The sequence below is a fragment of the Lathamus discolor genome, chromosome 3, assembly GCF_037157495.1.
Source record: "Lathamus discolor isolate bLatDis1 chromosome 3, bLatDis1.hap1, whole genome shotgun sequence".
Classification (NCBI taxonomy): domain Eukaryota; kingdom Metazoa; phylum Chordata; class Aves; order Psittaciformes; family Psittacidae; genus Lathamus; species Lathamus discolor.
Window position 1 is genome coordinate 144,838,232 of NC_088886.1, and position 26,058 is coordinate 144,864,289.

Sequence of the window (26,058 nt, forward strand, 5' to 3'; positions counted from 1 at the left end):
CTGGGGTGTGCAATGGGCCCTACACAGCCAATTAGTGCATTTCTCTCTCCATCCCAGCAGTGTGAGGTGTAAGTGGATGGTGGGAAGAACAGGAGGTATCAGGGGAACTCATAATCCAGAGAAATATGGTTGGGGTAAGAAGGAGAAAAATAATTGCAAGGTGCCTTAAAAGCACATGTCACTCATCTAGTGGGACAGATATGCTCTGCACAGATGTCGTATGTCTGTGTTAGGGTTGGGCTTGGGCCAGAACTGCTCCTGGGCCCCACTGTGGGCTGAAATCCCACTGGGACAGGTTTCAAGTGCTTGAGGGATGGGAGGGATGGGGTGAGCACAGTAGGTGAGAGGTGGAAAAAGTCCTCTGAAAGTGTTCGCAGACACTACTACTGAAACCTCACTGACAACCACCATGCCTTTGTCACCATGTGGGGTGTTTTTATGTCTGGGGATCAAATTTGATGTTTGCACAGCCTTGAAACTACAACTACTGCTGCTATGTGTTTCCTGTTGTTTCGGGTTGGGTTTTTTTCTTGGGGTTGATATCCCATTTATACAGAAACACTCAATTTCTTGGGGAGCTTAGGTATATTGGTGCAGTCTAGAAATACTTTCTGGGGTCATGTGCTAGAGCAATAGATTAAATCCTTCATGATCCCTGTTAACATTAAATCTTGAACGGAACATTTTTAATTCTCATTGTCATGAAGAACTACCAGGCTGAGGTCTTAGACCTTTATCAAATGATAATCCCATCAGAATCAATGTCAGATGCAACAAAAGCAAAGTATTTAGTCTGTTGCCATTTTTTTAATAAGGCACTTGTCATCCTTCAACTCACTTTGGTTGAAGCAGGTATTTGTCAGTGCAGTATGTTGAATCCAATGTGTTTCATAGAAGACGGGCAAACACAGCAGGTCTTTGACAACATGGTAGATGACTTGATGCAGGAAGAGTTTTACTGATTCTTGAAAAATATCTGACTGCCCAGTGAACGTCTTGGTTTAACCTTTGTAACCCAGGAACATCAGATAATATAGGGATTCTAACACAGAATTGCAGACTGGTTTGGGGTGGAAAAGACCTTAAGGTCATCTAGTTCCAAACCCCCGCTGTGAGTAGGAATGCCTTACATCAGAACACGTCAGCCAAGGCTCTGTCCAACCCTTGTAGCTGTGGTCACAAACCTTCCTTTCAAGCAGCGCCTCCAGAGCACTCACATTTGCCCCAGTCAAAGAAATGGAAGTTAGGAAAAGTGCAGGCTTACTGTCCATTAACATGAATAGAAAATGCATATTGCAAAAATCTCGCTCAGCACAAGTACCAGTAACTCAATTTGGAATAACTTGTGGTTAGTGGGATTTGCTTTTAAGCAACTGAAGTCAAATATGTAATACAGCAATAGTGGGAAATGGTTTAGATTAAGCAAATAATGTGAAAATCATTTCTGGATATAGGGTTATCAAATTTTCTCACTGTCACAAGCTCAGAGCCTGACGTTGCAAATGGCTGAGAAGCCCCTGGGAGCTGCTAAATACTTTACAGTCCAGCCATGCATAGGAGGAGGCTGAGAAGATTTTAAAGCACTTTGGAAGAAAGAGGTTTGTACTTGAGATGTAAAAGAAAAAAACCACCACAGGACGAATTGTGTCAGAATTACCCTACTGGGCAATGAGAGCCTTTTCCAGAACATAAATGTGAGTTTTATGCCTCAGACCTAGGGCCCATTTGGCCCAGTACCCTGTTTCACTTTTCCAGCTGCAAACTATCTTCAGTTCAGGGAGTTATTGAGCTCCTTGTGGTTTGTAGTCACTATTAATGATTGTTCTTCTAAACATCTCTGCATCTTCTTCCTTAATGTACGTAAACCCAACATCCTTTGGCAAAGAATTGTCCAGCTATGTGAGCAAACATCCCATTTTATTTGTTTTAAAGCAGGTTTCTACTTGCTTCATTTGATGGTCTTCAATTCTGGTCCCAGAAGAGTCTACAAACCTGCTCCCTCCAGGCCACCCATGTGTTTAAAGGCTGCTGTGATATATTCCATCACTTATTGCTTTATTTCCCCTGGCCAAAGGCACTACTCAGTCATTCCTTGTCTGAAAGCTGTCTATACTTTCAGTCATCCTTGTTGCTCTTTGAAACTTCCCCAGTTTTAATATGTGCTATCTGAGGGCAGGATACCAGAGGGTACAACCTCCAGGTATGTGGACACTTTGAAGATTCAGCAGGACAGGGAGCTGGGACATCCAGTCTAGGTTGTGCTTTGCTTAGAAAGGCTGGACCAGATGATCCTTGAGGTCCCTTCCAACCTGGGATTCCATGATTCTGTGAAAACTCTCCAAGAGAAGCGAGTGTCTGTGCTTCTAGCATGGAGCACTCCACTGCCTACAGCCACTTTGCTCTTCCAGCTGCCCCTTTGACTTCTCTGTGTCCCCTGATCCTCTGTTAAGGACACCAAACCTAAGTACAACCTTTTAGGAAGTTCTATTGCTTTTGATTAATTATGAGCATTGGCAATTTTTCAGGTCAATAGGAAAAAATAAAAAAGAGCTTGGCTGCAATAAGAGGATTTATAAATCTGTTGTCAAAAAGCAAGACTGAGTCAATGAGGCAGATAACCAGAACAGTACAAGCACACAGGTTTAGTTTTGTCTTAGCCCTGATGAAAGCCTCTTTTCTATAGTGGAGGTTTCCATACTGATGAGCATATTATATCTTGTGATCCAATTTGCTGAGAGTTTGACCTAGAAGAAATCACTGTAAGCATGTAGGATTTCTTTGCAGTGTGGACATGTTGCTTGTATACAGCTCAGTAGGTCTTGGCTGCACAAGGCTGCTTCAATTTTTAATGAAAGACTCCTAGAGATGAAATATTTAACACCTCTTTCTGTAAAGTCCAACTCCCCTTACTACTACTACTATCATTGTAAAGGGCAGTGATACTGCCTATTGCTCTAAGTGTTTCAGAGTGACGGATGAAAAGAACTGAACTGAGTACTGCAGTTCTTTCTCACTAAGGAGAGTTTCAATTAATAGGAAGATTTTAATCAAGTGAGAACTGGGAAAGACCTTATTGATCCTTTTTTTTTTCTGGAGGAAAATCCTTCAAAACCCAAGAAAACCCTCCTACAAAGATGATGTGGTATAGAGAGGGATTCTTTAAGCCATCTGAAAGAGAAATGAATTATTCTACAGTTAGCCCAGACGATGATAGCTAAATTTAAGCTACAACCACTAGTGCCAACCCCTTCTTTTGATTAATTTTAAGCTTCTCTGTTTGTTTCTGGGAGAAATCTTTAAAGAAATCTTTCCCTTACAGTGCACATTTTCCCTCCTGGCAGTTGGGAATGTTTCTACTGTATCAATGGGGAACAGAACAAGAAGCTTTAACCATGAGTTGGCTCCAGTGGAAACCCACAGAAGCTGGTAATCTGTGTGCATTGTAACACTGGCTGATCAATAGTAATTCAGGGATAGAGTGGAGTGAGAAATATTTCAAGGCTTGATTAGTTGTGCTCCTTTTCCATTGGGACTGTAGTGTAATCTTCACTTATAAAGACATGTGATCTGAAAGCCCGAGGCAGAGCAATCCTTGTTTCCACAGGAGAAGCTTTTCAAGGATGCAAAAGCTTTCACATCCTTATCCTTGCTTCTAAAAGCTGTGACTTCTCCACAGAATTAAAAGAGAGGAAAAAGCAAAAGCGATGGCATCAACATCTCAGCCTCTACGAGGTAAAAGGGCATGTAAAAAAATCTTCTGGGCAGTGTTTCCTCATGCCTGCTTCATTCTGTCTCTTGTGATCTATGCTTTCCTTGGGGCTGTCATGTTTTCCCACATTGAAGGTAACCGGAAGGTCAATTTAAGTGAAGAATATAGAAAATTCCTGCAGAATTTGTGGTACATCTCCAGAAATTTGTCAGGTATGTACTGGGTTTTCAAAATGACTTGGCTGTACAGGGAGATACTCAATCTCTTGCCTTTTCAATGGGATTGTTGGCTTTTGAAGGCATTCTTCAAAATACTATCAGCTGAACCTGCAAATAAGATTTTCCCTCTGCCTAGCTAATGACTGCTGCTGTTTGCTTGTCTTCTTTGGCTGTGATTTTTGTCTGCAAGCTTCCCCGGTCCCTGTGTTCCTTCCTGAAACCACTTTTCCTGGGGTGCCTGTGTTCTCCCTTTTGCTCAAGTTCCTGAAAGAGCAGCTGAGATTCCCAAAGCATTCCCTCTGATTGTTGGGACTGAATCCTCTGTCTCAGAAAGTCTCTTCCAGCTCCGTCTTCACAGCTCTGGGCTTCCCTACCAGCCCTATGGTGATGGGACGGAGAGGGTAGATGAGATGAGAAGGGGTACAGATCCTCCTGTATCTGTGTTGGGACTCATACACAGGCTCGGACTTTCACACAGGTAGCTGTGTCTTTAAGTCAGAAGAATACAAATCCTTTGGGGAGACCAAAATGAAACAGGACATTCGGAGCTGAATATTCAATCTTCTTGCCCTGCTTCTTTATGCTTATTTTTGTGTTGTATTTTTACTTTTTTTGGAGCATAATTTATTTTATTTGCTTATTTTTTCTTGTTGCTTTATTCACTGAAGCCACCTGATTTTTTCTGGAGGGAAAAGGGAGGGTGAGGTCAATATTTTTGTCTTCTAAAAGAGTACAGGCAAGTCTCAGATGGAAAAAACTTTACTGGAATAACAGGCTGGCTGCTTCCTCAGTGGTGGTGTGCAGACACTCATCGTCCCTCCTGTTGTTACTGTAACAGATAACATGACAGAAAATGAGGAGATATTTAAGGAAGAAATCCATACATTGCTCAACACGGCCGAACAAGACTGGTTTGTGAACCCAAAAGACAAATGGACTTTCTTTGGGTCTCTCTTTTTCTGCTGCACAGTATTCACAACTGTGGGTAAGTTCAGAGTTAAAGCAACCCCCAGCAGAATCAACTGATATTGCTGCTTTGTCTAATGTATTTCTTCCAGGGAATTAGAACAAACAACCAAACCTAAAGCCCAAATCCCCTTCAATGTTCTTCCTGAGTAGTGATGATGAGTCTGCAAGGGGCTCTGCAAACAGCGACTACAGAGATGTAGCTGAGTCACAGAAGCAAGTTGGAATTTAGTAAGTAGTGATGATACACACTAATTAGCTGCATCACTACATGCATACTATAATATGTACTTATATATGACAGGTACCCAAAACTAGTATATTAAAGTAAAAAGAAAGCTCATTTTTTCTGTCAAACCTTATCCTTCCCATTGTTGTGCGTTATGGTGGGTAACGTTCTCCTCACTGGAAGAAGTAATTCATTATGCATATATTGTCTTTCAGTTTCTTCCCTATTATTTATGTCTAACCCAACTTTGTAAATCTATGGCTCTATAATTAACCATGCTATAGTTGTTCACACTTCTCTGTGTTAACAGCATGTGGCAACGTTTAGGTCACACCTCTGAAATCTTTCATTCTGACTTCATACTTCAAAAGAGGACCTAGATCAAGTATTTGTTGCTAATAGGTGGCTATTTCCTTTGCAGTGGGTTTGTTATATGCAGTATTAGGAACTGATAAATCACTTCAGGTTGGAGTCAATTTAGCTACCTTTCATTATCCGGGAGGACCGAGGCATCTAGTCTCAAGATCAGTGGTTTGAGCTGCCTCTTCCCACTGCCCTAGGAGCTTGCTTACTGGCTCAGCTAGCCAAGATTTCTGGATAGCTGAATTTAAGCTCAAGATAAGTTTTAACCCTTGTAATTGCACTTCACTTTTTTAATGCGTAGAAATTGAGAAAAGGCAAAAATAAAATCACTCTGTACAATAACTACAATAATTAATCTTCCACAATTGCATCAGCAGTAAGGATTAGCAGTCCCGGCTAGCAAATGCGGAAGAGAATGACAGAGGTTAAATAGTTTTTCAGTGCCTTACAGCAAAGGAGGGACCAAGTTTGGATTCAGACCAAAGGCTATGGCAGCCTTTAGTGAAAACAAACATGAGTGGATGAAGAAAATGAAGGAGAGCATGCCTCAGCATATGAGCTAATAAACTTAGAGGCTAAGCAACTGGCCTGGAAAATCATCTAGAAAAGAACGATGTTTTTGAAGGGAGAGAAGAAATTATTTATGTCATTTTGGAGGATGAGAAGAAAAATGGTTTTTAAAATTAAATACAATTGATATAATGCTGATGTTTTCTCCCACTGTAATGGAAAAGCACTAACTTACAATTGAAATTTCATATCCAATATGTTAGAGGAAGGAGATATAAATACCCAAATTGAATTTAGGGAATGGGCATATCTTCTGCTACCATTTTAAGCATCATAAAGGCCATGAGTCTGCTAACACTTCCCTGTTTGTTGTAAGTGGTATTTGTAAGCTTTAGTGTTTGAGAATAAACATGCATTTCCTCATGTGGGAAACACGTGCTTCCTCACTTGATGTTTTGTTTTTCTTAGTGTTTAAGAGACCCTGGAAACTATGAAGTGCATACAAACAGTGTTAATACAACATATGCCATTAGAGCTAGATCTGACGAATAATGCTGCTATTAGCTTACAATTCATCACAAGAAGCTCTGGTGGAGAAATAAAGTGTGAAGTATACGTCTTATTGTCCCAGTTGGATCTATACTGCTGTCCCAGTTTCAGAATTCAATCATCTAGATCTGAATCTTCTCAAAGCTCAGGGAGTTTCATTCCTAGGTACCATCCAGTCATACTGTGAGGCCCTGGAGGCTGGCCAGGAAATGATCCCCCAGCTCCTCACGCACGGTCCATTAGCTTTCCCCAGCATCAGCCCTCAGCTTGACCTCCCTGCAGAGGGACCCATGGGATCAAGACCTCTCTTAATGTCTTGCCTTTTGGATCCTTCTTGACCCAGCTTCCCAGGTCAGGAAATCTGCCCAATAACAGTCTCCAGCAGGACAGAGGCTGCACACCAGCCTTGGGCTGGACCAAACCTTTTGTTTCCCCTCCCTAAATGGTCTCTTGTTGTCAGGAGGTTAAGTCAAGTCAAACAGCAGATAATGTAGGAAGAGTTAATTCAACAAAACTGGCAAACTCCAAACCTCCAAGTGTTTGAAGAAGAAGGATGCCTGGATTAGTGGCTTCTGAGACTCAGATATTTTAATAGCTTCAAAGCAAAGCAAAAGAAAAGTGTTCTCTGCGCTAAGAATTGATTTTTAAAATGAACAGCAATAAAAAGCTCAGAGGATGTGATACCTAATAAATCACAGTGTTATGTCTCCCTTCTCTTCTTCTTTTTGTTCAAGGTTATGGAAATACCTATCCTGTGACACGGACTGGCAAGTATCTCTGTATGTTGTATGCTTTGTTTGGCATCCCTCTGATGTTCTTGGTCCTGACAGACATGGGAGACATCCTTGCGACTGTCTTATCCAAGTGTTACAATGAATTCCGAAAGCTCCAGTCAAAGCTTCTAGCCTCTAAACTCTGTTCTGGATGCACATGTAACAAAGGGGAGGAACTGAAATCCAGAGCACAGTCCAACATAGTCATCAATGAGCCCTTGGGTATTATGGAAGTGCTGAAAAGTCAACCAGGTGTTAAAAGGAAGCCAGTCAAATGCCGCAATGTTGAGATTTTTGAAATGTTAATTGCCAGAGAGAATGAACACACAGGCCCAGCGAGAAATAAGAGCATTGAGAGGTGGAGTTCGTGTCCTGAACTAGCCAGGGGAAAGACAATGTCCAGAGTCATGGAGAATTTTGACAAAATTGGGAAGCAGTTAGAAAAGTTAGATGTGCCCATCATACTAATGGTGTTAGTTATCTTCGTGTACATCTCTTGTGCGGCTGCTATTCTTCCAAACTGGGAAACAAGGCTGGATTTTCAGGAAGCCTTTTATTTCTGCTTTATCACCCTGACAACTATTGGATTCGGAGATACACAACTGGAACATCCCAAGTTTTTCTTGTTTTTTTCCCTCTATATTATTATTGGCATGGAAATAGTCTTCATTGCTTTTAAGCTGGGCCAAGACCGGTTAATTGGTTTGTATAAAAAGATGATCTCATTTTGCGGGGAGAAAAAGATGCCATCAAAGAAGGTATATCCAAAATAAGTCATTTCTCCTTCACTTGTGCGCATTGGCCACTGCAATGTGATGAAACTTGCTTTGCATTTCTGCCTTGGGGTGGCAGGAGGTATATCTTATTCTGATTTCTTCTGAGAATCTAATGTAAAATGGCTGAATATCTCAGTACACACTTGGAGAAGGCATCTCCAGGAAGTACCTTCCAGCAGGGTCCCATCTCCTGAATAACGCTGATTCATGATGAAAAAGCAGAAGGCTCTCCCTGCCAGTGCTCCCTAGCACCTTTAGCAAAGCCTTTCTGCCCTCTCTCCCACCACAAGCCAGTATAGGATTTCTTTTTCAGCACTTGTCCAAGCAGGTCCTAGATCACAATCTCACCCTGTCACCTTGTCTGCAGCTAGGGACACCTTTGTTGTGGCTGTCGGTACTGAACTGTGTCAGAATACCACTGCAATATGATTTATCATCAGAGAGAGCTGGGGAGAAGGACTGTGAACCCAGCTGCTCTTCTGTCATGACTGCATGTATGGCAAGCATTGCTCCTTTACGTAGACCAGAGGAATTTTAAAATTAAAAGGACACCAAATTTCCACCTCTTTCTCTATCTCCTGTCCAGATATAGGTCAGAAAACTGTTCATCTCTTCATGGCTGAAACCACTTCTTTTCCATCATGGTTTATCATATCTGTGCTCATCCCAGTCAATATGTCTTGTGGTATCCAGCTATAGAAGTGCTTGTGACAAGTTCTGCCCTTGTGATGGTCAGGGGAAAGCATGGAACAAACTTCAAGGTGACTACAGCTGTGGAATGAACCTCCAAGTCTTTGCTGATGGTCTGGGAACACCGACCCTAGAAGTCCTCACTCCTCATCCAGGTTTTACTCTGCACACACTGCTTGACTTCTGGGAGTTTCTTGACCCATAGACAGAAAAGCCTACCTATTTCAATGTGATGTGGTGAAGATCCTGCAGTTACATATCTGCGGAGCACATTAATATGTGAATAATGCTGTATCTTCAAGATTTTGCTTATATTATTCATGATCTGTATCAAGCTGTCAATGATAGATTTTTTTCTCCCTGGCAAAACAAAAACCACCAAAAACTCTATGAAAGAAATCACTGACTTTAATTAACCTATTAACCTGTAAATTGTATACATGCTGACTGATTGTGAATGACAACTCTAGGTGTTAAAGCATGCTTGATTATGACGGAATGTACATTATTCTCCATAGCAAATATGCCATTTGAAGCTGAGATCTTTAGAGTATTTACATGGCATCTTACCCCTGTTATACTCCATGTACACGGTAATGCGTATTCAGTCTTTATCAATAATTAGTTATGATTAAGCACTGATGATATGCAAAATATATAATGAATGATATTATACAGAAAAGTTCTTTATAAGAATACCAATAAAGAATACAGCAGCTGGAAGGAACTTCTGTTAACTTCCTCATGTTCGCCATGACTTCGGCTTCACATACAAAGTCCCTCTGTTCAGCCTGCTCTCATATTACTTTATTTTATGTCTTTGGATTAAAATCAGTGTAGGAATTTGGACCCATGCCAGTGTTTTCAGAAATCAGTGAAGAGACTGGCATGATTTAATGGGCTTTGGATGAGAGAACTGCACTTCCTGCTCCTCAGGGTTTTTTCTTGTGATACACCTAACACAGCCAGCATTAGTTAGAATTGGCCTTTATAACATGACTAGTTTCTCTCGTATCAATGAGATATCATTTATGGAGAGGGATTACCTCTGAATTCATCCCCTATAGATTTTTCACTGACGTGATACCTTGATACCTTCACATTTACTTTACAGACTTAGGGGATTTTGGGTGGAATTGCAATAAGAATTATACACCAAATTGTTTTAGTTATGGCCAAGGGATGGTGGTAAACAGCTTTCCTTCCTATAGAACATACCAGTTATGGGGGATTAAAATGTATTCTGCAGAAGAAGAGAGAACAAATCATATCACCATGACCCTCTATAAAATGACAATGCACCTGCCTCTTGAATATAATGTACAGCTCTGATCCTTCACTTCCCAAAGGATATGCACAATTGCAAAAAGTTTATAGGACAGGTAAAGGGTGACCAAAGACAGGGAATGGCTTCCGTATGAGAGACATGGAGTAGCTCTCCAGTCTGGAAAGAGGTGAGAAGGAGAGATGTGTAACATCACGGGGGCACAGAAGATGGAATGACGGAATGATTGCTAAACATCCTTCATTATGAGAGCTAAGGCTTTCATGCGGCAAGATAGAGAAAAGAAACAGAAAGAAGAGAAAATGGTACTTCACACAACATGTAATTAAGCTGTAGATACTCCTTGGCATTGGAGAATGTGGCAATTAAAAGTTCACATTAGATCAATGGCAAATGGAGCAAAATCATGGAAGAAAAACTTGAAAAACAGTTAAACACAACCAAAACACTTCTGGCTCAATAATCATTGAGTCCCAAACTGGCAGATGAGGAAGAAGCAACTCTACAGACTTCTCTGTCCTTGTGTTCTTTCTTTGCAACCTGTTGTCTCTCAGAGACAGAATGCTGGTCTACACAGTATTCTTCTGACCTGATTTCAGGGCCTGTAATGCATTGAAACAGATTGTTATATAGCTAACAAAATACTCAGTAAACCTAATTTCTGCAGAGATATCCAGTTTCACATTGCATGCAAGGCAGACAAACCAGCACATTCTGATTCTGCAAAACAGATCACGAAAGAATGTGATTTGGGCAACACAACACAACCAGCCTGCAGCAAATAGAACACGGTCATTTGTCTTGTGTTGTGAACCTGAAGGAAGGTGGAGAGCTGGACACACACCAGTGTCAGGGATAAAAAGGTATTTATGTCCTCTACTCAGGTGCACTGAAACATTGACCCCACATAGACAGGAATACCCGGCCCTGATTTTCTTACTGTCAAAGTTGGAAGTCCGTTTGCCAGATGACAGCACAGAATGCAGCAGCCTTGCACTGACAGCGACAGCAGTGGTGTGGCCTGTATAATAGGTCTGAATGCAGCTCAGTAGATACAGCAACAGACTTAATGAACATGAAACAAAGTAGTGAGTAGTGAGGCTCATTTAGTGAGGCTCAGGCATAAATATTTATGAGTTGACTGCTCTTATCATGATCTAAATCCTAGAAGAATTTGCGGTATCTGCCCTCAGAAGTTTTATTCAACAAAATTGACATGGAAATCAGCTTTGTTTGCATCAAAGCCATATAAAATACTGCTTTTCATAACTTTTTTTCCATCATGTGCTGCACAAGATGGTGGCTTAGCCATGAAGGGTGTCCTGAAAGAGCTTTTCTATCAGGAAAGACGTGACTGATGGGGAAAGAGTTGCTTGATGTGTAACCCACAAAGGATATGAGTTATTACAGACCCAGCTGGAGAGCTTTACAGATCAAATGCACTTGGGGCTGAAGGATGCTGGATCAATCACCCCTGATTGGGCCAAGATGGCAGCTGTCACGAGCGCTTAAGAGCAAGAGGAGGGCATTCCTGGTGTGGGAATGACAGAAGGAGGTATGGAGGAATGAGCAGAAGGAGTGGAAAATAATCTTTGGGCAGAAAGGTTAGAGGGGGAAAATGACAGCAACAGCAGAGGAAGGAGCTTCTTTCTGTATAGACAAAAGTATGGTGAAGAGATGCTTGAGAGACTAAAAATATGGTGAGGGCTGGTGCCTGTGGCCTGGGGAAGGCTTGTGTAGCCTTGTGTTGGAGAGCTCTTCTTAGATCAGCATGGTGGTCATGGATGTTGGGCTTCAGCACAGGTCTCACCATCAGCAGCCACAGGGAGAGCAGGAGAATCTGCAAGGAAGCCTCCTGAGAGATAAAACAGTGGCAGAAAGAACATACGGACCCTGGACTGAAAAGCCATTTATGAAACAACCTGAAATATCCTTCTTATTCTCTGCTTTGTTATTTAATGTGCAACAACCCATTCAGCAGCATCTTTTACATAAGCAGTACGTCTGAGGGCTCAGGAAATTCCTAATGGGATGTAGGACTTGTCATCTGTATGCCAGTAGTTCAGATGCAGTCCAGATTTTAGTGGGCTCAACGTTAATAACATCTGATAGCACTTTGATGGCCTTTATGCTTTTTCAACTTGTTCCAGGTGCAGATGCACCCACATCACAAAAAGGCTCTCACATAATGAATGCTAATAGCACGCATGGTGGCAGGCTCAGCAGAGGCAAAGGGTGACTCCAGCTGAGAGGAGTCCCTGCAGTCCCTTTTGCTTCCAGGTTCCTGGCATACCTTGTGATCCTCATTTCCAGACCACAGGGTGCGTCAAATGTAGCATGTGTGGCTGTTGCATGCAATATGAGAGGTTTGTGATCCCAGAATTATGGCTCTTGTTATTTTCCTTGGATTTCACAAATGGAACATTTTTTAATGTATTAGTCTTATTTATAATTATAAATGTATTATTATTATTATCCAAAAGCTGTACTCAGCTGTTCTGCCAGGACATGCTCTATTCTAATAGCAATTTGAAGCATTTAGTTAGGCTACCTTTACCTTTCTTCCTTACCTTATGGACCACATACATGGTAGAAAACACATTTCTCAAGCCATTCAAAATGATAGCCTACCTTACACAGAGCAAGGGGGATCAAGTTGCTCAGGATAAATTTCAACTGTCTTTGTCAAAGTACATAGGCACAGACGGTGACAGAAATACTAGGAATTTGCTCCATCACTCACAGCAAATAATAGCTGCGTGAATACATCACACGTATATAAGATCTCATATTCGAGGCCAATATTTTTAGGATGAAGGCCTGAGGTCTAAGCGCAAACCGTCATGGACAAGGAAGTCCATAAATGCATTACTTGTGCGTGCCAATAGCTAGTTGTCTGCACGTGGTACTCATTAGGGAGTTATAGGAAGTGCTTGAACAAATGTTGGCTTGTATGCTCATGGGTTTGCATGTGAATATGAGCCTTTTCTCCTTCCTTTTTCTTTGAATTAAAAATTTGGTTTCTTGGTAGATAAAATCTAGTTTGTTTTGAGGTTATTTCAGACTTTTTCAAGCTTATGAAGTTCTCAGTGTTTGGGCACAGCCAGAATCCTCCTGACACTGAACTTGTACATAAAAACGTATTTCTGTGCATTTTCAGGATTTACTGAAGTCTAAAGGAAATGGAAAAATATAGGCAAGACGGGAAAGGAAAGCAAAGCAGGAAAAGAGTGACAGTGGAAAATGACTTGCTGTGTTAAGCATCTACTGATGAGAAATCAGGGTAATGATGCTGTCTAACAGCATTGACGCATTACATTATCTGCTTCCACAAAGTCCTGTGTGAACAGGAAAGCTGAGAGAGAAGACACCACAAAATCAGCATATAAAATTGCCAATGTACTTGATGCACTGCTGAAAGATGGTTATTGGATCTGCCGTGCAATGCTGACTGTCATCATGCTCTCTGATCAGTGCCCCAGAGGGGAAAGCCACCCACTTGCTGTCTTTTGTCACATATGACAGAAAGATTTGAGAAGCAGTCACAAGAATTGAAGGCTGGGGCTTTGTGGGTGTAACACTCACATTCTACACTTTCCTCACTTTATACTTCTCTTGTGACGAGTAATAGAAGTCGTTGTTATTAAAGGAATTTGGGAGTTCAGTTGGGAATTTGGGAATTTGAGGAATTCAGTGTATGTATGCAGCCTTCTGCCTGCCAGATTGGTATTACAGTTGGTTTTAGGTTGTTTTTTGCTCACGCAGCCATCCAAAGTCTCAGGAGAGCATTGACTGCCTAGATTTCACTGATGCTTAATGGTTAGTTTTCCAAACACACTTGCAAGCCAGAAGCACAGGGTTGCTGCGCTTCCGGGACAGTAGAACTGGCTGATGCTTGGAAGAAAACAGAAGTTTTGAATATAGCATAGCAGCATTTTCATTCAATGTTTTCAAAGCAAATCTGAATTTGTAGGAGTTTTTTTGGCTGAACTGCAAAATGTTGATGGTCAAAAGAGGGCTTTTGAAAAGGTTTTAGCAATTTCATGTTTGAATGACTCCCTGACATGAGCCATTCGTGTAAGAAAGAAGGGAACTAAAAGATAAAGCTCTTTGTGATCCCCCCATGCTGTTCATTGTATCTCCAGCTTCTCACACAGAGACAGCAATGTGTCACATCACTCTGCTGATGAAAGAGGACTGGCTTTCTCCAGGGTCGATCCCAAGTCCTTCCATATTTCTCACGGAGAAGACCAAACCCTGCTATGATCTACTTCAGGCAAAACAATATGTGGTAAAAGATGTTTCCTAAACAGTATTAGCAGTCTCATCTTAAGACACCTTCATAGTTACTTCTCCTTTGAGAAGTATTCTCTCCTCCAAAGAAAATAAGAGCAAATGAGGGATCATGAACTTTCCTTGGGATTTAAGAGCAGGGCATGATTTGCAGTACTAGGAAGTTTGATGTATTGTCTGGGTCTATAAAAAGTGCATGCTCTGGCTAACATTTGACAGTCAACAGCACTTCTTTTCTATCTGATCTTCAAGAAAAGTTACACTGCCAAATGGCTTTTAGAGCAATTTGCTATGCTGATGAAACAAATACATTTTATACTCAGAGAGATTAAGGACTGACATGTGTACGTGTTTTTCCTTTATATAAAATCCACCTCTAAATGCTAGCTAAGAAGCAGAGGGCTGAGTTCTGATCTTGAAATCCATGGCAAAGCTCATCATGCCTTTAGCAAAATCAGGTTTGGAAACAAGTGACAGATAGAATGTTTTGCCAACAATTCTTTTGATCCTGCTTTTAGAAGAGCTGTTTCATGCCTAAACTGCCATCTCATGGAAAGGTTTTTTTCTGCATACGAACTGGCTAAATTCCTGATGGCTGTGGCTTGTGTTTTTCTCCTGAAAGGGCTGGTTCTTTTTCTTCACTGTCAGCGGTGACTTGCAATCAGGACATGATCACGGACTGGAGATGGAAAATTCTCCATTAAAAAAAACAAGTTCTTTTTGGTTAAAAATAGGCAGACATTAAGATGTGTTTTATACCTACGTTAAGCACTCCTGTGGTTAATTCTATTTTTTTTCTGTGGCAATGTTTATTCATTGTTTTTGGGCGCAGCTTCCCATCTCAGTTCCTGTCACTGGCCCACTGATGTGTTCCCTGAGACACCAAGGCTCCCCCCATGATGAGCCAGAGGTTCATTTCTTCCTTGGCGAAGCATGAAGATTCCTTCTGTTGGCTTTATTTTCCATTAAAAGAGAATAGGGAGACAGAAGCATTGGTATTGACAGTGCCATAAACACAGCAACTAAAGAAGTGATTTAACTCTGTCTCCAGGAGATTTTAAAATAGGTTTTAGGGATGCTGCTCAAATGAACACTTTGAGCAACTTTTGAGCATAATTGAAGTCCAGTGATTCAAAAATGAAGCATTTTAATTTTATTTACAAGTTTTTACTGATTGGAACAGGAAACCGTGCTAGAAACTGTTCTCACTATTTCTACTGTTTGGGAAAAGATGTCATAAAAAACATTAGGCAGTCTGTTCCTGTAAAATTCTCCAGCCTTCCGCTTCAGACAGGATTTGAAGTGGTTGACTTTGGCAATGCTTTTTCGATCTAAACCCCTCACCTGCTTTTTAATCTGAATAGCATCACCAAAGAGCTTCAGAGCCTTTCAGAGTAGCCCAATTATAAATAAGGAGGGCAAAAGATTTGGGCCCTGATTTCACTTTCAGTAGTTCCGGAGGAAAGCAGCTCTGTCAAAGTCAGCAAAATCATTAAATTATAAACCTATAAATTAGTAGGGTCAGACTCCTTGAATTCTGTTAATAATTATTATTGCTGGTGTTTCTTATTTTCATTACAGCAGTCCCTTGAAGCATCTTAGATAAGGACCTTAAGCAACCATCCTTTATCTAAGAGTTTCTAGCTACATGCCTGCCGCAGCATGCATCTCTGTAACTAAAGCAGACCTTATCACTTCCTGCCTGTGCTGGCTAAGCAAGAAAGCAAAAATCTTTATGGCGAGTGTACAAATATGTGTCACTGGGTGATTGAGTAGATCTGTGAAGCAGCTGCGGTGCATTTCTAAAAGGAAGAAACCTAAGTGAAATAAGAGCTGCGAACACAGAAGCCTCATGCAACACAATGGCATTTCATAGCAAGGGAAGCTTGTGCATTGCCTGGTTGTCCTGCTCCAGCTGTGTCACTTCACTCTACCAGCTGTGGTCCAGCTCATGGGCACTTGATCTGAGCAATCAGTCAGTCAATGCCTCACCAATGCGTTTGGGTGTTTGCATTTATATGTGATTTCTACATATACCTCCTGGATGATTCCTCTGAATACTGGGAAAAGCATGAGTTTGTCAGTCTCTAGTTCTTAATTTATCATTCAGTGTGGTCTGGATGCTCTCATCCAAGGTGCTTGCAGCTACCTGGGAAGCTGGAAGAGTAAGGTAATTCAACCAGCAAGAATTTGACAAGCACAGAGCATATGAAACACTTTTCCCCCTTCCAGAATGGAGAAACAGAAATGTGATAAAGTTGCAAAATTGAAAATCACTGAACACATTTAATGAAACTGACTAGGAGGCATGTGTGTACTATAGAGAAATGTTTATGGTCATATTATTATGCTCATAGATATTATTTATGGTCATATTATTGTTATGGTCAAGAGTATATAATTTACAGTAAGAGAACCTGTTATTCTGAGTCCACGACCATCATTTGTTCACAGATGAGAGTTGCCTTTGAACCAAGCTGGAACAGGCACAGAAAAAAGATCAGGCTGTATAGCAACCACACTTGAATTCTTATTTGGTGAGAAGAGGCTGAGGGAGACTGATACATCCTCAAAGGAGAAGCAATGTTTCAATTCAGAGCCTGCCTGGCTCACTCTCTGGATCTTTAGTTGAAATTGAGCAGAAATATGCTAAGCTGGGAAACACCTTTATAGCAAGAAGGGCTTGAAGCAACAGGGTTTCAAGAAAAGAAAAGGAAAGCAAAGCAGATTATAGTGTCTGAAGGAATTTGGCAACACACAAATGGTCTGACAAGTTATAACTGTCAAATCTGGCAGGGAGTCAAGCTCCTGGACCTAGGATGGCCCTTCTTCACTGCTGGAGTCCTATATGGATGTCTGTAATTAGCAAAGCAAGAAGTATCCTTGGAGTCTGTTAGCACTATAGAGGCCTCTAGGTCCTTGCAGTAAGGAGAATATACCCCCTTCTCCTTCCTGCAAGGTGAACATAGAGATAACCTCTCGGCACTAACTATTTTAATTTACTTTTTAGCCCCAAAAAAACAGAGAGTGAAAGGAAGTTAAATTTGTATTACAACTGGAAAGTGATATACATAAAATATTGGCCATGCGAGCCGAAGTTCTCTTAAAGTCCCAGAGCTTTCTAAACTAAACAGGCTCCTTGCTACCTCCTACTTACATAAGGTAAAGAAAAGCCAAAATGCCAACAGAAAAGCAAAGCAGACAAAGCACGCTACCAAGGACCAGCCCATGGCCATCAGTCCCTTCCCCAGTGATGGAGTGATGATCTCCAGCTCCCCATAGCCCTGCTCTGCCCAACCATGGGTCGCTGAGCCTGGCTGACCCACAGACTGATGTCCTAGCTTGGCCTCTAGTGCTCACGATCTCAGCAATTTCTGTATCTTCATACTAAGTGTAAGTTCTACACTCTTGTGGAGTTGTGGTCACTATCATATTGGGGGTGTCTTCTAATTACTTATCAGCACGCTGTCCTCATGGGTGCAGAGAGGAACCTGGGGAGTGGCGAGATGAATTTATCTTGTTTAGGGTTTGAACCTAAGTGGTGAGTGTTCATGCAGGCTTTTTCATTGTAATGTCCTCCTCCTGAGAGGAGGAGCCTACATATATGAATACTCCATAAACATATCTACTTCTGGAGATGGGGTCTTTGACATTCATCTTTACATACTCTGTGATTCCACCTGCTTCTGGCCATACAGAGTTTAACTGCTCTTCCCATGGCAATAAAAGCTGAGGTGTAATAATGTGCTATTGAGCTATCAAAACATTTTAGCACTCTCAGATTCACTATTCTTTCAGCTGAGAGTTCATTAGAGTGCATACAGTCTCTTGTCTCTGCTAGGTGTAGGGCAATCTTCAGGGCAGTCAAAGTAAATATGTTATTGCAACTAGTAAGCGCTTAAATTCCTAGAAAGGCTTTCCAAGTCATTGTGTCCTTGATGCTCTGACGTGACTCAAAGGCTATTCTGAGTGAAGGATATAATTTACAAGGAATTCAGTTCAGGTGGTTTAGCAGGTCATGTGCTTAGCTTGTAAAATAAATGGAGTCATAAATATGAATAAGTGTTCTGAGTCCTTACCTAAAAGCACTGTGCCAGGAATGATTTTTCTGACTTCAGCTTTCCCTTTTGTTCTGGAGCCAGAAGGCTTTGGTGGAGGCAATCAGCTAGGTAGGGCAGGTAGGCTTGTTGGGGTACCAGGGACCCCAACACACTGACAGCATGTTTGTGTTTACTGGCAGCATTTCCAGTTTGATGGCTGGTTCTTTGAAACTCATCTACTTGTAGTCATCATCAAGATGAAAATCTCAGTTAACGTATCTCCTCCTCTCCTCACCCATCAAATTTTACACTTCTAATTGTCCTGAGGGACATCTGTTGTTTCCTAGCATGTGAAGCTCTACTTTCTATAGACAACATACTATATTGATGAATGAGTTATTTGTATTTGAGAAAGTCTATAGGCATCCATTAAATATAGCCTAGAACTTCACAGCCAAGTGCCTCTCTCAATGCTTCCTTGATGCTTTCCATCCTCTGACATGATTCAGATGGATCTCCTTGGTGAGAGGACAAGGTGCTACTTGCAGAGCTCAGGTAAACTCCCAAAACTCGGAATGGCTGACACCAACTGGAAAACTCTTGTTTTCTTCAAAGGAAAAACAAAGACCCTAAATGTGACCCTATCCTTGAATGATGCATCTCCTGCCATTTTAGTTGCATGCTAAAATCCTGGGAGAGGCCTCAGTGCACTTCAAAGACAATACGGTCACTCAAGCCAAGAGAACTATTGACTCAGTAGGGTCTGTGGAGCCAAGGTCTTTAATTGCCCTCTTCTCTGTAACTGTGTGTGCAGAAGATTCCTAGTGATTCCCAGCTGTAGGCACTCCCCTTATCTGCTGCACTAATAAGGAAAGTAATTAACTGGAAAATACTCTATATTTCATACAGAGTATAGAATTCATGCTCTATAGTTCACATTTCTAAACCTTCCTCAAAGCTAAATGGTTATAATTATTTCATGAAGTGGGGTGAAGAGGGATGTGGAAAAGGGAAGAAACATGCCTCAGGTCACCCATGGCAGGGTCCCATAAGCTGCCAGCTCTGGCCTTCCCGTCCTTGACCAGAGGTACTTAACCTTCAGAAATTTATGGTTTAGTCCTGCTTAGTGCTGGAATGAGGGGTTCTTAGTTAACATTTCTGTTCCCTACGCTCAGCAAGGCTGGAAGAAAGAAGGGCAGATAAAGAGAAGTCACCTTTCATTGAGTTGAATAAGAGATGAATAAGAAATGACGAGGATGCTGAGAATCAAGCTGCTTTCCTGAGACCAGGGCACTGCACCAAGCCTTTATCCCCATCTTCACAAGAAGAGAACCAGGCACATTCGGGCATGAGTCTGGGTGTCATGGAGCTACCCACCATGAGTAGAGCAGCTCTGCTCCTGGGCAGGCATCTTGCTCTCTGCCTTGTCTTTCCTGGGCAACAGCGATGAATCCAAGGGAAGGTGAGAAGAGAAACAGGCATTATTCTCCACGCTAAAGCTTGCTCTAGCACTTTGGTTCAGAGATCAAGTTGTTTCCTGATGTTGAAGATCATCTTTAGCATTTTTGTTTTGGCCATCTGCACCTCTCAGGACTTGTGCCACCATCAAACTGGTATCTTTGCTGCTTCTTTTTGGTGCACTGCCATGAGCAAGGTGTGAAGCAAACACTGATGTCAGTAAATACAGACATTATTAGAGCTCATTATTAGAGCTCATCCAGCCAGAACACCTCTCTTAATGCTCAGATTTTCACACAGCTTCATAGTGGGAGTTAACCACTACCATGATGCATGGGTTGTTGCTTCCTACCACTTAAAACCCGGTCTTCTTGGCATAGGGCTGGTCCATACAGCACCAGTGGTCATACTGATGCTAGGACCTGCTGAATATTGCTGTACTGCTATGCTTTGCCAGGTCATACTATCACTGTCTGAATACACCTGAAGATTTAGACCTGGGCTTATGAAGCTGCAGAAATAAGAGTGAAAGGCTGAGAGGTATTCACTTCTGGGAATACTTAGGGAAAAAAACCCACAAGTTGTTTGATCTCAACACAAGGCATCCTGGTTTGGGTTACATTTTTCAGTATTAAGGTTGCCACTAAAAAAGCAGTAAAAATATATTTATAGAAAATTATCTTTTCTGTAATATTTCTTCCTAGAAATGTCCCTTTCTTCCCATTTTTTACTCAGAGAGAGCGATGAGATACGCTCTGTGTAGCATCACTTTCACAGCTCTACTTCTCTCTGGGGGAAAGTAAAGCTGTTCTTAAGCAACTGCAAAATGAAGGATGTGTGATAACAGTTGTGGACTGACCTCCTTAATCTCAGCCCTTGGAAGTGAGGTTGGACTGATGCCTTTTTTGATTTTACTGTGGGAGAACCTTCTTTCTCATTTGCCTTCTTATGAATTCTGATGTTAGTGTTTTTAACGGTGATAATATGAATGAAAAAAGAATATATGACCATATTCTGGGCTGTGAGCAGAAAATCCCTTTAGCTCGGTTATTTTAAGCCACTAGATGGTGCAACTAGACCTCGTTCCTTCGAGAAGCCAACTACCACCAGATGGCACGGCGGAGAGCTCTAGAGATGCTCGGAGATGGCTTGAGTCAATCTTTGCATCATTCAGCTAACACTGACAGCCATTTGACACCGCCCCGGGATCTGGTCCTGCACTGCTAACGCTCGCCTGTTTTGGTAACCAGAGAAATTTTATGCAGCGTTAAGGGCAGGTTTCTTTGCATAGGAATAGTGGCATTTGTAAGCAGGGACTTCAGGAGATGCAGATGAGTGGAGTTTAGGAAGGAAACAATAACAAAATACTTAAACTTTACATAGAAAAATCCATCTGTTATTAGTTTTGAAGAAAGAAAGGACCACAGAGATTTAGTGTGATGCCTTACATTTATCTACATAGAAAGAGCATAGATTTTAGGATTCTTTTACCCTTTCTCCTAGACAAAAATATGTAGGATGTATTGAAACATCTCAGATTTCCTGATTACGGCAATAAAGAGTTTTCTCTAGTGAAACATGAAGATTACTGCCCAAAGCAGGGACAGAGGATGTAACAGAGTGCCAGTTGCTAATCCAGACCCACACAAACCCGTATGGGAGACAGCCACTGAAAACTGAGGCATTTGCAAGCATTGTTCATGTAGGAGGAAGGCCAAGAGGGGTACAATCACTGCTCACATAGCGTTGCACCTCACTACTGAGAAGCACTGGGTAATGGCAAGTAAAGATGATGTCAAATTGGGCATGTTCTATTCTGCTTTTGGTTTTGGCTGAATGACCTAAAGCAGTTACAGCCTTCCTTGGTTTCATTTCCCCTCGTCCACTGAAGTCTTGTAATAGTACCTTTGAGGACTGTGGCAAAGCCTAATATGCTCTGTATTCAGTATAGGATAAAAGATTTAATTAATACCAGAGGAGAGACTAGATTCTAATTCTTTGTTTTCAGAGTTGATCTCTTCAGGCCTTTCTAGCATTAGAAACTCAACATATATGGCTGCATGCTCGCCAGGAACGTGCCTGAATCACTTCCATTGCTGATGGCTGCTGGGTTGACAACAGCAAGCCAAACCTAATCCAAAGTAAACCCCCTGAAACACAGACAGTGCGGGCAGGAGTCCCCACTGCCAGCTGTGCACCCTGCAGGTCTGTTCCTATTATGCTGCTTTAGTTGCTAGCATAGACATGCAGCAACCAGTGCTGAATATTGTTGGAGGTGAGGTCCAGGAAACTATCCCCAAAGGTGATTACTGCCTAACTGGAGTGACTGGAGACAGACAGAGGATACAGTCTGAGTGATGTCACATCCTGCTCTGTGGTCAGAGGAGAGAAACTGGCGTTTCCAGCACACCTCTCAGCACGGATGAGGGTGAGAATCCAGACATCTTCCTTCTTAATGATGAAACCACATGAGACATTTCTGTGCACACATTTTAGCAACCAGCTATGCTAAGACTGTGATTTGATGATGTGAAGTGGTGAGCATTGGTACCATGGCATGTGTGGTCTTGCCCTCGTTTTCCATGCTTTTTCCCTCCTTTCTTCTATCTCAGGGCCCTCCCAGCCCATCCATCTATGCTACCCCACACTGCTTGTGGCAATTCTGCTTGTGTAGCCAAGCCAGAACAGGATGAGAGAATGAATCCATGTGAGCAATATCCTGAATGCACAAGTCTACTTTTCAGGCAGATCAGTTCCCCCATCCATTTCACACCGCGCCCGTGAAAACAGATTTGGGGAATGATGTTCTCACAACCACTCTTTAAAGCTGGTGTCATGACTGAGCACTTCCAAATGTCACAAAGCAGCCTGGGGTGAAATCTACATCTCCACTCAGATTTCACACTGAAATAAGACCCTTGAGATAGCCCCTCAATGCACACAGTACCTTTCTCCTGCTTTGGAGTCCTGGCCTTTCTCAGAAGCCTCCAAACATCATTTTTCCTTCATGGTCTACCTCTGAAGCAAACTCAGCCATTTCCATCCCCCTGCAAGCAGTGATATTCCTGTTCTGTAGCCAGTCAATATTTGAATTGGCAAGAAGGTGGGTGTTTGAAAGGACAGATAATCTTTTGCTTGTTCTCTTCCAACCTTGCTCATACTCAGCGCAGACTCCAGCTTAAATGTCGCCAGTTTTATTTCTTATTGCTATTTTTAGAGGAATTTAAGTTGCAATGGTAGAGACCATGGGGCTTGAATATTTCCAGCCTATAGTCTTGACAGCACAGCTGATTATAACTGCATGAGGCAGATCTGATGTAAATACACAAAATGTCAGCTGCTGCACCACAGCCCCATCCTGGAATAACACTGACCTCATCACCTCTTTAAATGCTGCTACAGCCACTGAACTCTCCCTGCCCTGAATGCGGGAGGAAATAAGATTAATGAGGAAATATAATGGCTGCCAGCAATGGCAATAAATACATTGTGGATGACTCTGTTGAAATTGGGAAGGAAAAGGAGATGCTAACCAGAGGCGACATGCTCCTAAGCATCATTCCCGGGCCATGGAGTACAGCATGCAACCTTGGGGTACCTTTCTGTGCGGAGGCGGAGAAAGGGGCACAGATCTCTGCTGATGGCCTCTTGCTGACTCTTTCATCTTCCCCACAGCCTGTCAGTGCTGCATGGAACAGGGGTTTCTCAGTGTTTGCTTTGGAAGGAGGGGACAGGGCAGATGCTGAGCGTGCAGAACAAACACCATGGTCACCATCCATCTATCTTCTTCCCTTTCCCCCCGCCTCCCCAAGAGCATGTCTCACATTGGTTCAGACAGAAACCTGGGCAGGAATTAATGCTGCTTATAGCAGCACGAACTTGCCAATGAAGGCTTCAGAGAGAGGAAAAGGGCAGCAGAGAACAGGGCAGTGTGAGCACTCTGCTGATTGGGCGGCTGTGCAGATCCAGGGCTGCACAGAAGGGTGAAAACTGACCCAAATTCACCTCCCTGACAGATATTTATCACTCTGGGCTTTGTCAATGTCCCCACTGATGCTTGCGCATCTGTGACTCCGTGACTTGGAGCAGCAACAGGCCACATTTTCTCTGGCAGTGGTTATTGTCAGATAAGAGTAAGAGAAAACAGAAGTTCTGCTCATCCACTGAGGGAGATGGTGGCTGTACGTGTACAGAAAATGAGTATAAATTTTGCCATCTGCCCCATGACTGTTGCTTCTTTTATTAGAAAGGAATGAGTGGAAATCAAGAACAAAATGCTCAAGAGTTTTACTGGAGCAAGGAAATGATTTTGGGTGAGTATTTGTCAACTTTCGTTAATGAATTTCTCCTGGACAAACACAGATTTTAAGAAGAGCAGGATCTCTTCCCCAAAGGTACCACTTGAACACCTATCATCAAAGCGTCGAGCTTTAAATAGCATCATATATCCATAGACAATTCCTGGCAGGGCTTATGTGACCCAGAAAGGAAATGTTTAATATTGAAAAGATTTCTTTGTTTCCATTTATTAATCTCCTCTCTATCTTTCAGTCCCCGTCCTACAAGTTCTGTACATAGAACTGACAAATAGAAACAGAAGCACGTTATCTGTGTAATCAAATAGAACTAAATCACATAGGAAAGCGTTTCTAATATTATCAGCCATTTGCACTGAATGGCTTGTTGTCTCATAAAGAAATTCAAACTAATTGCAATATTTAATAAATGCCAAGGTGTGCTCTGCTTGTACAATACCCACATGGAGAAGTTCCAGATACAGAATTATTGCTTCTGCTTTGCAACCGTTTTAAATAGAGCACTGTTAAATGGTTGACAGAAATGCTGTTTGGTAGTTGTGTTCAGTCTGCAGTGGAACAAACTGCTCAGCTCAGTGCTGTCTAATAGAGGGTGTTAATAAATCCTTATTGATGTATTAGTATCTGTATGGAGGTAGCTTGTAGTTCCAGTCCAGCATGACAAGCCCTTTATTCTATGCCTGCATAATTAAATAATATAAAGGTAATGCCTGCAAGTAGTATATAATCTACATCAAACTGAAGAGGGGCAGGGAGAGTTGCTTTAAGCAGCACAAGCAAGAAAATGGCATCATTTAATGACCAAACAGGCAGCAATTTCTACCGGCCAGCTGCCCATCTGCTTGCCAAGAGTTTGGTTCTCATCATGGGCTAAAGGAGGACAACAAAGTTTATTTAATTCTCCTTTGGAGAATGCTTTTGGTGTCAAGAATAACAGCAGGAAAGAGCAAGGTATTTCTTACAAACATAACAAAGTAAGCAACATCAGCAGAGTGGAAGCATCCTAGTAACACAGAAGCACCCAAAGGCACACCTTCAGGCAGACTCTTTGTCTGTAGCAGTGCCTGGTATTCATGGCCACTGCACTTTCCAGCAGGTGCAGTAAATGCAATTAGTTGCTATGGACATTGATCCTGCCTTTAGAGCCGAACTTTGAAGTTGGTTTGGGTCCTCTCAAAAACAAAGCTGTAGCATGGTGCTTTGCCTTAACTAGGACTGCAAATTACTTCTTTTATCCTTGATTTCCCCCTTTATTACTCTGCTTTCTTTCTTTTATTTATTCTTGTGAAGAGAGAGCCCATGCAAATACTGTGATTTGAAAATACAGGAGATGGAAGCAGCCTATTGAAAGTGCCTTTCATGTAGATGCAGGCTTCAGCAGAACTAAATTAGAGGTCATCTTTTGCAGAAAGTGAACATTGGAGTACCTAATTATTTTGGCAAAGAGAAAGCACAAGGGAAGCAAAACATAGAGTCTTTAACTACAAGTGATATTAGAGAGATGCTCAAGCTAGTCTGGATTTGGAGTGAGACTGGGAACAGCCCAGAACTCCGATGATGTCCAGCTCATAACAAAACCAAAGGCTATTTACAAATAACTAGATATTAGTTTTGAATTTCCAGAACTCCTGAAGTTTGTAGGAGCTTGATTCTCAGAATCTTGGCTTGGGTCTCCTCTCTCTGGAAGTATTCGGGATCTACCACAACACACTTACATGACAATCGAAGAAGATACCAACAGAACATAAAGTTTCTAGAGTAACAGAGGTGTATGCATGAGGTTAATGAAAGAGAAGATGCAGTGCTCCAAGAGATAATTTTGCATCCCAAAGACTGCATTGAACTACCAGGCGTGCAACTGAATAAGGGCAATCCAAACAAAT

General features: G+C 41.9%; 1 protein-coding gene across 1 annotated transcript; it reads left to right on the forward strand.

The window, feature by feature from the left end:
- Positions 1-3,704: 3,704 nt before the first annotated feature.
- Positions 3,705-8,090, forward strand: KCNK18 (potassium two pore domain channel subfamily K member 18). Its single transcript, XM_065672954.1, has 3 exons — positions 3,705-3,921; positions 4,766-4,912; positions 7,279-8,090. The coding sequence occupies exons 1-3, from the start codon at positions 3,705-3,707 to the stop codon at positions 8,088-8,090; spliced, it is 1,176 nt and encodes a 391-aa protein (XP_065529026.1).
- The last annotated feature ends 17,968 nt before the right edge of the window (positions 8,091-26,058 follow it).

What these genes read in the sequence shown, in the direction of transcription:
- KCNK18 (XM_065672954.1), top strand. Translation starts at nt 3,705, where the DNA reads ATGGCATCAACATCTCAGCCTCTACGAGGTAAAAGGGCATGTAAAAAA. An exon ending in CATCTCCAGAAATTTGTCAG is followed by an intron (nt 3,922 to 4,765) that starts GTATGTACTGGG and finishes TTACTGTAACAG; the next exon opens with ATAACATGACAGAAAATGAG. An exon ending in CACAGTATTCACAACTGTGG is followed by an intron (nt 4,913 to 7,278) that starts GTAAGTTCAGAG and finishes TTTTTGTTCAAG; the next exon opens with GTTATGGAAATACCTATCCT.